This window comes from Xiphophorus maculatus, chromosome 9 (assembly GCF_002775205.1).
Source record: "Xiphophorus maculatus strain JP 163 A chromosome 9, X_maculatus-5.0-male, whole genome shotgun sequence".
Lineage (NCBI taxonomy): Eukaryota > Metazoa > Chordata > Actinopteri > Cyprinodontiformes > Poeciliidae > Xiphophorus > Xiphophorus maculatus.
Genome location: NC_036451.1, coordinates 90,664 through 106,649, shown reverse-complemented (window position 1 = coordinate 106,649; position 15,986 = coordinate 90,664). Strand labels below are relative to the sequence as shown.

Here is a 15,986-nt window from a genome sequence, read left to right as displayed (position 1 = left end):
GTCTACAGTACACAGTTTTAATTCGTGTTGAATAAGAGAGCAGCTTTAGAACAGCTCAAATTCCAGAAAAGTTGGGGCGTTCGTCAAATTTGAAGAAAATTTAGAATTTCAAGAGCTGATATTTTATTCATAACACAACATGGATAAGAAGTGTTTAAGGCAGAAACTTTACAATGCCATAAAATATTTGGGACAGGAGCATGCTTACCATGATGCAGCATCTCCTCTTTCCAACAGTTTCTGGAGTTTTGGTGTTGGACTTTGGGCCCATACTTGCCTGATTTAGGATTCCATCTGCTGAAGAGTTTGTGGTCATCTTAGTTATCATAGTTATCATTTATTGATGCAACAAATGTTCTCTACATTTGGGCATCATTAGGGCATCAGGACTCTTCTCTGGTGAAGTGTCCACTGTATGTCGCTTACCATCGTTTTGCTGAAATCCATGATGCCTTTCGTAAAATTGACGTCAGAAAGAAGAAACAGGATCTAAAATTTGAGAGAACGATTCAAATGTACACTGCTATGCCTGAAAGTTAGCATCTAATAATGTGGGATAGCAAGATGTAGCTAACGTAAAACTCTGGATTGGATAAAGTAGACATAAAAGGCTAATTTGGACTGACAAGTCCTGATTTATTTTGTTCCAAAGTAATGGATGCATCAGGGCGCAAAGGCAGGTGAAGTGATCTACCCCCAGTTAGGCTTTATAGAGCCTTAATATGATGGAGAAGTTGCCTACAACTTTCTTTCATGCACCAGTTTGATGATATCTGGATCTGCTTGACTTGAACTAAAGGAGTGGTTTATAAAACATTGTCCTCAAGTTCTCTGAGATTCCATGACGTACAGATACAGCATCTGTAAGGAAGCATGAATAGGTCAGATCTTGTCACAGTAAAGCTGTTATGTTTCATCTTGACATGTAAGTGTCACATCCATCCAAAATGTTTTTGCATCTGTCCCAGCATCCAAATGTTATGTCGCATGTATAAAATATGTGCGTCCCTTTTGATGAACCCTCATTTTGTATGTGTATCAGCGTAAAGAATGTAAAATGACACCACTGTGTCAGAGTACTTTCACCATGATGCTCTCATCCTGTCTTACCTGCAAGCCAACAGTGGAAGAAATAAGTATCTAATACAGTGCCGATTTTCCAAGTTTTCCCACTAACAGAGAGATCTATAATTTACCTCCTAGGCACACCTTAAGCTGACAGCTTAAGCTTTAAAAAAAAATACTGAAAATTACATTGCATGATTTTGAAATAACTTCTAAGTACAAGTTAGCATTTCATGAACTAGGTATTTGATCACCTAGCAACTAGAAGGAATTCTGACTGTCTTTAAGAAGCTCAGTACATCAGGCTTATCAAGGACACATACAGCTGTAAACTGCTGTATGTGGACAGGTGCCTGGATTAATTGCACCTGTTAAACTTGCTACCTAAAGAAAACCCACCTGTCCACACACTCAGTCAGACCTCCTTCCCTCAGTAAGAGTATTGACAATGTGACAAGGTGTGAGGCCATTAGACTGCTGTAAACATGTAAATAATGATATTTGCATGTCACTATGAAGTGACACTTGGCACTGCTGGAATTCCAACCATAAGGTTGCACTTTTCCTCTGTAACCTGCTGGGGACAGGCATGGCTCCTAAGAGGAGGCACCTTTTAATATTGCTCACATTGTGGCCATCAACCTCCTAAAACTCAAATGGCAGTGTGTTCCGTTTGTCACGCTAGTACAGGGATAACCAAAAATATTTTCTATACACCAATACAGTGATCTTGGTGAAATAGTGTGTTTTTTTCGTTACAGATTTTCTCATGAAACATTTTATAAGCGAGAAACCTGTAGATCTTTATAGAGGAGTGGGCCTGAATCCCTGCTGCAGAGCAAACCTGGTCAAGAAGTAAACATGTGACCTCTGTGACTGTAAACAAAGATTTCTGTACCAAGTAAGTTCTATTTTTGGGATCATCACTCCTTGTTTCATCCAATACAGTTTTGATTATATATAAAAGTATGATTTTTTTATTTAGATTCTACCGTGACAATCAGACATCTGTATTATTTGTGAGAAAGTTGAAGGTGTATCAAATACATATTTTCTCCACTGTACTAATCACCTGACCATCTAGAAATAAAACGTTGTGCTCTTAGTACATGTAAAGAGTGCCCCCAAGTGGTGGATAAGCAGAATGAATCAGAAAATGGGGGGACTTCCTTCTTTTTGGATCCATTTCTTGAATAAATTCTATAGCTGTGGCACAAATATTCATTGGAGACATTCTCAGATTAGTATAAAATTTAACCCAGTTTTTGTATGTCTAACTGCCTAGTTCATGACAGGATTCAACAAGGTCAGAAAGCTTCAAAATGGTGCTCCACATTGGGCCATCTTTCCTAGTTTTTTGTCAAATGGCAGGCAGTATTGCTACTGCTCAACTGCTACAAGGTTGTGTGTTCAGAGATCCTACGATGCATTCCTTGGTTGTGATGGGTGTTTGTTTGCCCTGCTGCTTTACAGTATACGCTATCCTAGAATTGTGCTTACAGATTTACAAAAAATCTCTGGCAGCCTGGCTTAGCTCTAGGTCACATTTTATCAAATATGTAAAATATTATTTATTTAAAGTCTCAAATCTTCAAATACTACAGGGAAACCATGTTGTGATGTTGCTATGACATGAATCAGACATGTTTTGGATTAACTGATCTATAAGTACAAGACATTCATTCATCAAGTAAACTTTGGGACTCATCTTTAGACCTTTATTTACAAAGTTCTTTCATTCATGTTCTAAAGCACAAATTGCACATTTTGAACAAAGTTTTGAAATATATTTTTTGGTTTATCCAAAAATTACTTAAATCTACATGTTCTAGGGCGTGCCGTGGTGGCGTAGCGGTTAGCGCGACCCGTGTTTGGAGGCCTTGAGTCCTCGACGCGGCCGTCGCGGGTTCGACTCCCGGACCCGACGACATTTGCCGCATGTCTTCCCCCCTCTCCTTCCCTGTTTCCTGTCAGCCTACTATGATATAAGGGACTCTTGAGCCCACAAAAGACCCCCTGGAGGGGTAACAACAACAAAAAAAAATCTACATCTAGACCAGGGGTTTCAAACTCCAGTCCTCAAGGGCCACTGTCCTGCAGTTTTTACAAAACACTGGAATGAAATGGTGTGGTGCAGCAGAGGCACATCTAAAAGTTGCAGGGCAGTGGCCCTCCGGGACAGGAGTTTGACACCTGTGTTCTATACCATCCATTATTCAGCCCACACTTATTAAAATCCAACTTGTCATCCTGACTGAGCCAAGATGGACATACACACATGGACAAAATTGTTGGTGCCCCTCGGTTAGTAAAAGAAAAATCCACAACGGTCACAGAAATAACTTGAATCTGACAAAGGTGATAATGAATAAAAAATCTATGAAAATAAGTGAAAGTCAGACATTGCTTTTCAAATATGTTTCAACAAAATTAAGTTAAAAAATAAACTCATGAAACAGCCCTGGACAAAAACGATGATATTGTGACCAAATGGACATGTTAAATGATGGTGTGTCCACTAATTAGCATCACAGGTGTCTACATTCTTGCAAACAATGGCGTACATATAGAGCTACAGGTGATACCATATCACCAAACAGCGCAGTTTGGTGATATGGTGTGTATCACACTCAACATGGACCAGCAAGCAAAGGAAAGAGTTGTCTGAGGAGATTAGAAAGAAAATTACAGACAAGCACGATAAAGGTAAAGGTTATAAGACCATCTCCAAGCAGCTTGATGTTCCTCTGACTACAGTTGCACATATTACTCAGAAATTTAACATCCATGGGACTATAGTTCATTGGACTGTTCTAAAGTGACCTTCTGGACCCTCTCCTGAATCCTACTGAGCATCTTTTGGAAGGAGCTGAAACATGTTGTCTGGAAAAGACCTCAAACCTGAGACAACTGAAGCAGTTTGCTCATGAGAAGTGGGCCAGAATACCTGCTGAAAGGTGCAGAAGTCTCATTGACAGTTGTAGAAATCGTTTGATTGAGGTGATTTCCTCGAAAGGTTGTGCAACAAAATACTAAGTTAAGTGTACCATCATTGTTGTCCAGGCCTGTTCCATGAGTTTATTTTTTAACATAATTGTTGAAGCATGTTTGAAAAGCAGTGTCTGCCTTTCATTTATTTTCATATAATTATTTTTTATTATTCCCTTTGTCAGATTCAAGTTATTTCTGTGACCATTGTGGGTTTTCTTTCATTAAGTGAGGGGTATCAACAATTTTGTCCACATGTGTAAATGTTGGGGGAGGAAAGAATGGAAAAACCCTGTTTTTTTATTGTCCGGAATTTAACATCAAGTTATAATGATAGCAGCAAGAGATGGGAATCAGATTTCAAATATTTTATCTATAACTACAAAACTCTATTTTTGTCCACTTGATCTAACTGTACATCCTTCTAGTGGTTCAACGAAGTTCCTGTACATCGATGAACATGTTATTCAACCACACAAGCTTTCCCTAGAACTTAACAGGAGAAACTTGATAGCGTGGTCAACTTTTCACCAGTTTCTTTCCACAGTAATACAGTAGTATAGGTCTTCTGCTGTCATGGATGAGGCCAGCCCCAGAGCTCCCCTCCAAAACCAGTATATAATAGCCTACCTGAGAGCTCATCATACAGTTCCATCAGAACTGTATTAAGGTTGAACTGTTTTTAGGTTGTGAGCTTTATCTTGTTCAGGATTGTTCTGGTCTGTCCTGGGTGAGTCTGGTGTTCCGGAACGCGTCAGCAGGGGGAGCCTTTATCGTTCATTGCTAAATTAAACAATGAGGTTTTTCAAAGGTACAATACTGTCTGTCTGCAGTCCTTTAGCAGTGGATCTCATAAGCTATCTGAGATTCCATAAACACCCCAGTGTGGTTGAGAAACAACCCTTCAGCCTCTGACGTGATAATAGGCTCTGCTTCTCCTCCTTCCCCTGCAATGCGTCTCATGGTTCGTATGTCAATTTCTTGCTGCTCCTGTTTGTTCTGAGGGACAGTGGGATTTGTAGTTTTGCCTGGCCCAATGGACAGGGTTTGGCTGGAGGTGTCGGATGGTGCGTGGCAGTCCAGATCAGTAGTGGAGACTGCTGGGGGAAGCACAGGCTTGGCTCTGTTCAGTACATACATTTCATGGCCTTGTTCATCACGGTACTCTTCTAGCTGGGCAAAGGTGGTGGGGCCGTCAGAGTAGTCATTCACATACAGGATGCTCTCCTCCTGCTGGTTAAAATTCACCTTGATCACTTTTGGAATACAGAAATAATGGAAAACTTGAGAGGTTCACACTTTTCAAATAGCCTGTTGTATACATTTATCAGTTTAATTTATATAAGCATGTCTGTTGAAATGTCTAAGATATTTCTACAAATATTTTTACAGCCTAAAAATCTACTTGGTAGTAACATTAATGTTCCATTTCATATTTCATCCACTATAGACAGTGAACTGTTTTAGTTACTATAGCAAAGGTTACCCTACAACTTATAAAGCAAACAAGCTGAATAACAGTTAAGAGATTTAAAAAGGAAGATTGACATATTTCAAGCCTTTATTTATTGAAATATTGGTAATTATGGCTTACAGATAACAAAAACAAATTCAGTATCTCTTAAAAATGTGACTAGTGAAATATTGGAAACTCATTGTGTCACAACCTAGTCAGCTAAGTACCTACAAGCATTTCTGACCCTTTAATTGGTTTCTCACTCTGGCTCAGTCAGCTATAACCGTGGGGAACACTGCTGGACAGCAGACAATCATGGACACCTTCACAAGGTGGTGAGGCGCAATGAAGAACCTGATTGTTCTGAGTTCTATACAGTACAGACCAAAAGTTTGGACACACTTTCTTATTGAATTTAATGAGAAGGTGTGTCCAAACTTTTGGTCTGTACTGTATATCCAAGCACATTATCAGAAAATTGAGAAATTGAGTGGAAGGAAGCAGCGTGGTAGAAAAAGATGCAGCAGCAACAGGGAAAACGGCAGCCTTGGAAAGATTGTCAAGTGAAATCCATTCCAGTAGAGCCACACACAGACGAATAGGCACTCCTAAACCAGAGACAAGGTCAGAGGAACTGGGCTGATGCTCAATTATCTGCTCATTGTGTTACCCTCAGCTGACAAGCTGTATGGAGATGCTGATGTCAATGTACCAAAAGTTCCTTCTTGACCTTTAACTCCACAGAAAACCTCTGGAATGTGGACAAGACCCAACAAGGAAGATGACCTAAAGGCAGCTATCAAAGCAATATAGGCTTTCATTACACCTAAGCATACAGGCTGACTGCGTCTTTGTCATTCCACATCATGAAGGTCCTGGAAAGACTCCTGTTGGCCCTCTAGAGTGGGCCAAGCACTGCTTCATGAAATGCTGCGTCAGCGTTTCATGAAGCTTCATAAATCCACTGTCATCTGGACAAAGCAGGCAGCACTATGATGATCATCTTCTTTGATTTCTCCAGTGTATTTAACATAATTCAGTCTGAACTGTTTTGTCAGTTCAAAAGACAGCAGAGCAGTCACCAAAAGATCTATGACTAGATCTATGACTACCTGACAAACAGACCACAGTTAGTGAGACTGAAGGACTGTGTGTCTAACCAGGTGATCAGTAGCACAGGAGCACCAAAGGGCGCTGTACACTTCAGACTTCTCTCATCTCCAGAAATCTCCAGAAATACTCAGGTGACTCTGCAGCTGTCTGGTGTATCAGAGATGGATAAGAAGCAGAGTACAGAGACCTGGTCGACCGCTTTGTGTCATGGGGTGGAAACAATCATCCCATCTTAAATATAAACAAAACAAAGGAGATGTTTGTAGATTTCAGGAGGAACAGGGTCAAAGGTAAAACCCTATTTCCATCAAGGGAGAAAAATTGGAGCTGGTTGAGGAATGTAAATACCTTGGTGTTCATTTGGACAACAGACTGGACTGGAGTGAAGTGTCTATAAGAAGGGTCAGAGCAGACTGGACATGTTGAAGAAGATAAGATCCTTCAAGGTTTGCAGCAAGATGTTGCAGATCTGCTATCAGTCTGTTGTTGAGAGCATCTTCTCTTCTGCTGTCATTTGTTGGGGAAGCAGCATCAGAACCAGGGACCTAAAAAGGCTTAACAACCTGATACAGAAGGCTGGTTCTGTTCTGGGGACCACTGTGGAACATCTGGAGATGACAATGCAAAGAAGGATTTTCCATAAAATCAAGAAAATTATGGACAACACTGATCATCCTCTTCATGAGACTGTTTTAGATTAACGGAGTGTCTTCAGTCAGAGGCTTCTTCAAATTTGATGTATTACAAACTGCTACAGGATACCCTTCTTGTTCCCAGCCATCACCATCCACAATAACTCTTTGATGAATTTGAATTAACATGATTTACAGCAATATTTAATTTCCCTTTTGGATCAATAAAGTATTTTTGAATTTGATTATCACAGCACGTTGATGCAGTAATTCATGAGAGAAGCCTACTCAAGTATTGATGAATAGAGATGGACATACTTTTCAGAAGCCTGACATTTATGCTTTAAACATCCACTTTGGTCCACTAATTTAATGTTATATTCTAATTTTCTGAGACACTGAATTTTGAGGAGTTTTTTTACATGTAAGCCATAGTCATTAAAACAGCAAAAAATAGAAGCTTCAAATATTTGATTGTGTGTAATCCTTCCGTTAAATAACTGTTTCAATTTCTGTGACGACTAACAAGAAATATTAAACTTTAACACAATATTAAATTTTTTTGATGACATGAACTGAATTTAAATTATATTGATTTATTTGGCTATTGTCCAGTTTATAGGAAGCATGAGGAATTAGATAATAAAGAGAGAAGAAACCAACTATCTTTAAAATAAAGACATTTTGTGATACAGTTAAATGACTTTATATTCCTGTTCTGTTGGGAAAGTTTGTTGTTCTAATTAAGAGCAGATTAGTTTTTGTTTTATTTGTTATATGTTGCTTCAAAACATCTACAAAATTAATTTACCACAGTTACAGCTGCTCAAGCAGCATGCTGCGAGCTGCTGGATACGTCATAGAATAAACAATATGCACCTTTTCAGCGCCGTCGGCGTCCTTGTCCCGCTGGTGATGTCGGCTGTAGATCATGGCTACTAGCAGCAGAGCAGTCAAAGCCAGCAGGGAGATGCCCACAGCGATGGCAGTCTGAGTGGCAGCTCCCAGAGCACTGAAGGCCATGCTGCCCAGAGCGTATAGCGGCTCCCGGCTCACATCAGAACCCAAAACCGGGCTGTGGTTCCTCAGCCGGGGCCAAGCTGGGGAATACGCTGAGGAAACCTGAGACCATGAGGCCCAAATTGAGGAAGAAGTAGATGAGTTGATAGCAAGCTGAAAAGTCACCCTGGCTACACCTCCTGCATTCCAGGCCTCGCATTCATAAAAACCTGCGTGGGCCACAGTCACATTACTGAGGAACAGCATGCCACTGCCAGTGTCAGGGTCAAAGTACTCGCCGGCGGTCTTCTGGAGGCTGACTCTGCCTACAAACGGCTCCTCTGACCCTTCCCCTCCTCCAGCACCCAGATCCTGAACCAGACCCCGAGGGGAGTCCACCACTTGACTTTGAGATGCTTTCTTCCAAGTCACCTGCCAACATGTAGAAGTTTTGAGTTCCCTTGCTGAAAAGAAATTCTCATCATAACACACGCCTTACTAGCAAAAGAAGCAACAGATGTATGATTTGTGCATTTTTTTAACCAAGAGTCTGACAATTCCAGCCCAGAGGAATTATTTATATGGTTCTTTAGACTCCAGATGGCCACATAAATAGAACTTAAAGATAACAGTTGTGTGCTTAAATATTATTTTATCAGTCAATGCAAATTAGATTTTAACTGTATGTTGTCAAATTATATCAGTGTGATATGATTAAAAGTTAATTTTAAGAAACATCAAACGCAGAGAAAGTTAGAATATTCTAACAATTTCTTTATAGGTCATCTCATCAATACATTCTGCCACAACTGGGCCTTTGAGAACATTCCAGATCTTGATTTAGCCTGAAATAAGAATGAGACATCAGAAGTTCATTCTTTCATTCTGCTGGAGCTCTCCACCTCCAGCCTCCACCTTCAGACTGGCAGAACAAATGATTTCCAAACAGCGAGTGTGTATTAAAATCTCTTTCTAAAAGTCTGAAAGTAAGTCATGCCTGTTATGAAGTTTGTAACATATTCCTTATGTTCCTACTTATTAATTAAGTTTAGATGAAAATGAATCTCTAATACACATTCCTGCTAATAAACTTATTTAAATGTTGACAAAACTGCTGTGGGATGCTTACTTGTGGCCGGGGATAGCCGGAGGCATGGCAGGACACCCTGAGGCTCTCCCCCAGATGGACTGCCAACCTTCTTGGTTCCAGCTGAACTACTGGAGGGATACACACCAGGCTGTTGAGTGGGACTTCCACAAGGCTGAGGTGGGAAAGACGTGGTGGCTCATTACAGACCAGCCGGCGTTCGGCAGAGCTGAGCAGACGCTGACCATCTTCATCAATCCACCTCCTCAGCCAGTGGAGAGCACAATCACAGCGCCAGGGGTTATCTACAACAAAGCAACACAGAGGCAGTAGTGAACCATAAGAATTCTTAATTAGGTCTATAGTTAAAAAAATTAAAGAACTGTCTCTTCCATAAGGTAAACCAGATTGCTTTACTTTAAACTCTTGTGCTGGTATGCCATGCCAGAGTTTATGATAGACAACTCTTCTTGAACTACCACTAGCGTACTGCATAGGAAACACTGCAGACAATAAGTATTGAACATGTCAACATATTTCTCATTTAAGTATTTCTAAAAGGGCCACTGATATGAACTTCACACTAGATATCAGCAGCTACCCAAGTAATTAAGAATATTGAAGTGCAGTAGTCCAGTCTAGAATTATCTAGAATTATTAGTAAAGTCAAGAATTATCTTCCTCATAATGTCCTTGGAAGGGTTAGTCATTTTTTATTACTGCTAGACTGGACTACTGCAACTCCCTGTTTTGTGAGATTGAATAGTCTCTTGTTCAACATCTACAGCTGGTTCAGAATTCAGCTGCCTGTCTGCTGATGAGGACAGGACGATGTGAACCTTCACTCCGATTCTTTATTCCCTTCATTGGATCAATGTTTCTTTTTAGAATTCTTTCTCTGATCTTGTTTTAATTTTCAAATGTTTGTGGTAAAGCTTTTTTTTCTGATGACAACTTCAACAAGCCTCTTGTGTGGAGAGTCTTGCTAATACCTTGTTCAGATAAGATTCTGGTTTATTTTTCTACACAAAGTATTCTCTAAGTGTGTTCGATGTTTATTTCATCCTTGTATGTCTGAAATTATGAAAAAAATCTAGTCTCACCTGTAATCCGCAGTACCTGCAGGCTAACCAGCGGCTGCAGGGATGTAGGACCAATGGTGTGGAGGTTATTCCTGCTCAGGTCCAGCAGAGCCAGAGAAGTCAAACCAAACAGAGCCTTGTCTGCTATCATCTCTATGCTGTTCTGCTGCAAGTGGAGCTCCTGCAGACGCTGGGGATAAATGCAGACTTTAAATCAGCATCATGAGTAGAAGGTACTGCCTAAGCATAATCATTATGGAATCATTTCAGATCAATGAATTTCAGCAGACTTTAGTTCCTGTTTGTGATCCATTATGCTTCAACAAACTAAACTATATTCCATGATGCTTTTTGCATGAGCTGGTTTTGGGTGGTGTGTCATCACATACTGATGTTTCTGAACAGCTTCACCTGATCCAGAAAAACTACACAGACACATGCTCACACACTGTGGTGTGAACCTCTGCTATTTACTCTAACACTTTCATCATTCCGTGTACACTCACCGGCCACATTATTAGATACACCTGTTCAACTGCTCATTAATACAGTGATTGGCAGCAACTCCATGCATTTAGGCATGTAGACGTGGCCAAGACGATCTTCTGCAGTTCAAACCGAGCTTCACAATGGAGAAGAAAGGTGATTTAAGTGACTTTGAATGAATTATGGCTGTTGGTGCCAGACGGGCTGGTCTGAGTATGTCAGAAACTGCTGATCTACTGGGATTTTCACGCACAACCATCTCTAGGGTTTATAGCAGCAGAAGATCACACCAGGTGTCACTCCTGTGAGTTAAGAACTGGAAACTGAAACTACAATTCACACAGGCTCGCCAACACTGGACTCCAGAAGATTGAAAAAACGATGCCTGGTTTGATGAGTCTCGATTTCTGCTGCAATATTTGGATGGTAGGGTCAGAATTCGGTGTCAACAAGGTGAAAGCATGAATCCATCCTGCCTTGTATCAACGGTTCAGACTAGTGGTGGTGGTAAAGTGGTGTGGATCCCCCACACCACTGGCACACTTAGGGCCCATTAGTACCAATTGAGCATTGTGTCAACGCCACAGCCTACCTGAGTATTGTTGCTGACCATGTCCATCCCTTTATGACCACAGTGTATCCATCTTCTGATGGCTACTTCCAGCAGGATAACGCGCCATGTCATAAAGCGTGAATTGTCTCAGACTGGTTTCTTCTTCTGGTAGTCTTCAATGGCCTCCATAGTCACCAGATCTCAATCCAACAGAGAACCATTGGGATGTGATGGAATGAGAGATTCACATCATGGATGTGCAGCCGACAAATCTGCAGCAACTGTGTGATGCTATCATGTCAACATGGACCAGACTCTCTGAGGAATGTTTCCAGTACCTTGTTGAATCTATACCACAATGGATTAAGGCAGTTCTGGAGGCAAAAGGAGGTCAAACCCGGTACTAGCAAGGTGTACCTAATAAAGTGGCCAGTGAGTGCCGTTTTCAATTTAGGATCTTCAATGTGGAGATTTCAAGAGCGTGCCACTTTTACCTGCCACTTTTATAGGGAAACTGCTCTTGCTGACAAGCTATGAGCACATGTCTGTTAAAGACTGCCTGCAGGCTCTCCTCATGGACACAGTTTAGATAAAACTGTCAGTTTCTCACTGATTGTCTTAATAGAGTGCATACGTACAACTTCTCAGATCTAATTTCTTCGGTTTCATATCTTTGTTCACCGTCTGAGAAATACAGGATGTGCAAATTTATTCACTGAAATGTAGCTTCATGAAACCTTCAGTGTGTTCTACCTGTAAACCCTGGAAGGTATAGTCCAGCAGGCGTGTGATGTCATTTCCTGACAGGTACAGTATGCGGAGCTGTTCAAGCCCCTGAAGCATGTTCGGTGTGAGCAAGTGGATCCGGTTTCTGTTCAGGGCAAGCTCCAACAGCTGGCTCTGGTCCCTAAAAGAGCCAGGCTCCACACCTGAAATGGTGTTGTTCTGCAGGAGGGACAGAAGAGGAAAATAAACTAAAATATATTTGTATACATATTTCATATTTTCAAATCAGGCCCATGTGTTAACTGATTCTACCCATTGATTAGCATACTGGAGCATGTGCAGATTTATACCACTAATCTGATCTAAACCTGATATCCCAAGATTGAATTCCAAGTTTGCATGTTTCCCTGTGCATGCACTGGTTCTCTCGTTACCCCCAGCTTACTCCAAAAAACATGACTGCTGAAACCTGATAATATCCCAGTGTCTAACCTTTAAGCAAGAATGTCAGCGGAGTTAAGTTTGTCAGCTTGTTACCTGCAGATACAGATAATGAAGGTGCTTCAGCAGCGTTAGGTCCACTAGGCGAATCTGACTGATCACATTGTCCTGGAGGAAGATGGTCTGAGAACAGAAACGGAGAATAATAAAACATGATGGTGAATGTGTTTCCACTACTACTAATAAACAGCAACCTGTGGCAAGCGGAGAAGGGAACTACCTGAGTGGAAGGAGGAATGAGTCTGGGGATGTCCCTCAGGTCGGTGGAGCCACACTCCACAGTGAGGCTGTAGCAGCGGCAGCCGGCAGGACAGGGAGGAGACACACCCAGAGACGGGCGTGGGGACGGGAGCAGGAGGGACAAGAGAAGCACAAACCCCACAGCCATAACATTGAGAGGCAGGACTGAGGAAGAGCGCAGAGCAGAGCATTCATCAGCCTCATCACATAAGGACTTTGTTGCTTTATCTCATTTATTATTTGGAACACGTTTCCATCATCACATAAACACAAGTTTCACCTACTATTTTAGTTGAGGTGTTGCTGAGCACTGATCACTGATGAGGGAAATATTCTGCACATAAAACCAAAAGACTACAATCATAAAAAAGGCAAGTTAAAAACTAAACACTAAAACTGCTATATTTAGATTTAAGAGAGAAAGTTTCAGCCTGGTGCTGTGGGGCAATTGGACATCATCTCCAAGTGTGCGTTAACACAGTCCATGGAAGAGAAAAATCAGCAATGAGCTCAGAGAAGCAAATGTGTTCCCTCTTGTTTTGGTCTGGCTAGCAGGCCGTTTCTATCTATTTCCATTTATGGTCTATCACTCTACAGGGAGAACAATTATTCCCAACAACAAAAGATCTCAAACAGCTGCCAGCAGGACCAATTTAAGGTCAGAATGTGAATCTCAGAGAAATGACCCAGGAGCTCAGTTAGCAGGTCAAATGTTAAAGTTTTTGACACAACAAATGCTACTTGTTTGGCAGGGTTGAAGGAGAAACAGAATAAGAACAAAGTGAGGTATATGTTGCATCAGACTGAACCAAAACTCTTCTGACACAACATGCTTCAGACAGATGAGACCAAACTAGAGATGTCAGGCCATGAAGCACACAGCCAGGATTAGGGTGCATACCAGCTGACAAGCACAATGGTGAAACTCTGTGGTGCAACTTTAAGAGTTGTGCATAAATTTATCTTTGTAAAACTATTAATGAACTCATGCAATGTTGTGAAGAATAGTGAGCCAAAGATTAATACCACTGCAATAATCTGACAGACTGTAGTAAGGCAGACAAGTCCGGCTGAGAGTCATAGCTGCTGACAGTGGTTCCACCAGTATTGCCGACTGAAACTACAACATCATCAATCATCAGACAACATGAAGTGAATCTCCATTGTTATGCTCTGTTTTATTTATTCATAAATCATGATGAATCCAGTCAGACAGGTAAAATTACAGGCATATTTTTTAGACATAAAAATCCAGATGACTAAATGTTCTGCCTTTAGAATGTTTAGACGTTGTTTTTGTTTGGACCAGAACTTCTGAAAAAGAATATAGTTCCATCATACATCAGAGTTCGGATTGGTCAATATGTTCCTAACACTGGATATGTTGAAGAACCTAAGATCCTTCAAGGTTTGAAGCAAGATGCTGTAGATCTTCTATCAATCTGTTGTTGAGAACCTCTTCTCTTTTGCTGTCATCTGTTGGGGCAGCAGCATCAGAACTAAAAAGGCTCAACAGCCTGATAAAGAAGGCTGGTTCTGTTCTGGGGACGACTGTGGAACCTCTGGAGATGGTGATGCAAAGAAGAATTCTTCAAGAAAATTGTGCACAACACTGACCATCCTCTTCATGAGACTGTCTTGGGAAGGCAGAGTATCTTCAGTCAGAGGCTTCTTCAGATTCAGTGCAGTACAGACTGCTGCATAAGGTCTTTCCTGCCCAGATCTTTCCTGGGATGAATAGAGTATTTTTGAATTGAACTGAATGAGTTTCCAATATTTCCCATTTTCACAATATTAAAATTTTTCAAGTCACTGAATTTTAGGTTTTTATTATCTTTAGGCCATAATCAACATGACAAAAAAAAAACAAAAGCTTGAAATGTATCACTATTTGGAACAAATCTATGTGAATTTCACTTTCTGAAATGAAAATATGAAGAAAAAAAACCGAACTTTTTTTTTTACATTTTCATCTTTTGCATTTTCATCTTTTGAATTATACTCGTATTAGTCTCCTAGGAAACTACTGACAGAACGAGGCACTGACTATTTTCTTTGTCTCTGTTGGAAGTGGAAATACAGCTGTTGACCAATACCTCTAATATAGCTATAAAGTGATGAATGTTAATATAAGGTGGCACAAAGCCTAAAGTGTTTTTCACTCGGAACTATAATGAGTGCAGCACCAGCATGCGCATAGATCCAACACTGCAGCAGAACCAGACCTATCATGTCCGGGCTGCTGCAGCTCACAGCGGCGGACCTGGAAGAGGGAGAGAAACGGATTCTGCACAGCGACCCGTTGGATTTACCTGATCAGGCCCGACAGGACTCTGGTGGCGTCGCCTCGGTGCGCCGCCTGTCTCCAGGCAGAGCAGCAGCTGAACGACTGTAGGGACACGGTATGGAGCGACAGGCGGCAACGGAGCAGCCACCGAGGCTGGTGTGTGAAAGGGGGAAGGAACGGGGAAACGGACGGAACCGACTCATACGGTTTTGGTAAATCCCATTATCCGGCTGGCTATCCAGCCCGTCTTCCAGCGCATCCTCCCATCTAGTAAGAGCAAGCTGCTGCTGCCCCTCCCCCACTCCACTCAGCATCACACCTCCTACACCAGCAGATGCTCTTCATCTCGTTTATTTCTAAGCAGGTGTGGATAACAAAGCTAGTACCCAATAAACCCTTGCTACAGATTACTTACGTTTGCACATTTCCATCAGGTGAAGTAAAAAGCAGAGTAAGTAAATCTAGGTCTATTTTGTCCTCTAATGTAGAGAACTGTTTCAATATCCTTGAGCTTGAGAACGTCGCTTTGTTTGTCGAGGAAATCTGCATAGATCCTGGAAACACTTGAGAAATTTATGGAGGACTAATTGCCCATAGCGCATCAGTTTTCTAGTTTATTTTTGTCATATGATCCATGAACCACAATCACAAGACATACCATCCAGCTTCTGTGTAACCATTCATTTCATTTTGATATAAAAGCTGCAAGTAAATAAAGTGTTTGACTGGATAAGTTGACATAAAAGACGGTGGGGCTGGTCACACATGGTT

At 41.2% G+C, this 15,986-nt stretch overlaps 1 protein-coding gene across 3 annotated transcripts; it reads right to left on the bottom strand.

The window, feature by feature from the left end:
- Positions 1-3,188: 3,188 nt before the first annotated feature.
- On the bottom strand, positions 3,189-15,723 carry LOC102220986 (leucine-rich repeat-containing protein 24-like). Of its 3 annotated transcripts, none has more exons than XM_014474044.2 (9): positions 15,241-15,723; positions 13,213-13,262; positions 12,909-13,093; positions 12,725-12,811; positions 12,215-12,406; positions 10,444-10,612; positions 9,383-9,645; positions 8,134-8,685; positions 3,189-5,286 (listed from the first exon to the last, which is right to left on the bottom strand). In XM_014474044.2, exons 3-9 carry the CDS (start codon positions 13,074-13,076, stop codon positions 4,891-4,893), a joined length of 1,827 nt encoding a protein of 608 aa, XP_014329530.1. In that variant the 5' UTR covers positions 13,077-13,093; positions 13,213-13,262; positions 15,241-15,723; the 3' UTR covers positions 3,189-4,890. The 3 variants fall into 3 exon arrangements, with proteins under 3 accessions (XP_014329530.1, XP_023195915.1, XP_023195916.1); XM_023340147.1 differs by having other exon boundaries at positions 3,189-5,283; XM_023340148.1 differs by having other exon boundaries at positions 5,227-5,309.
- Positions 15,724-15,986: the final 263 nt, after the last annotated feature.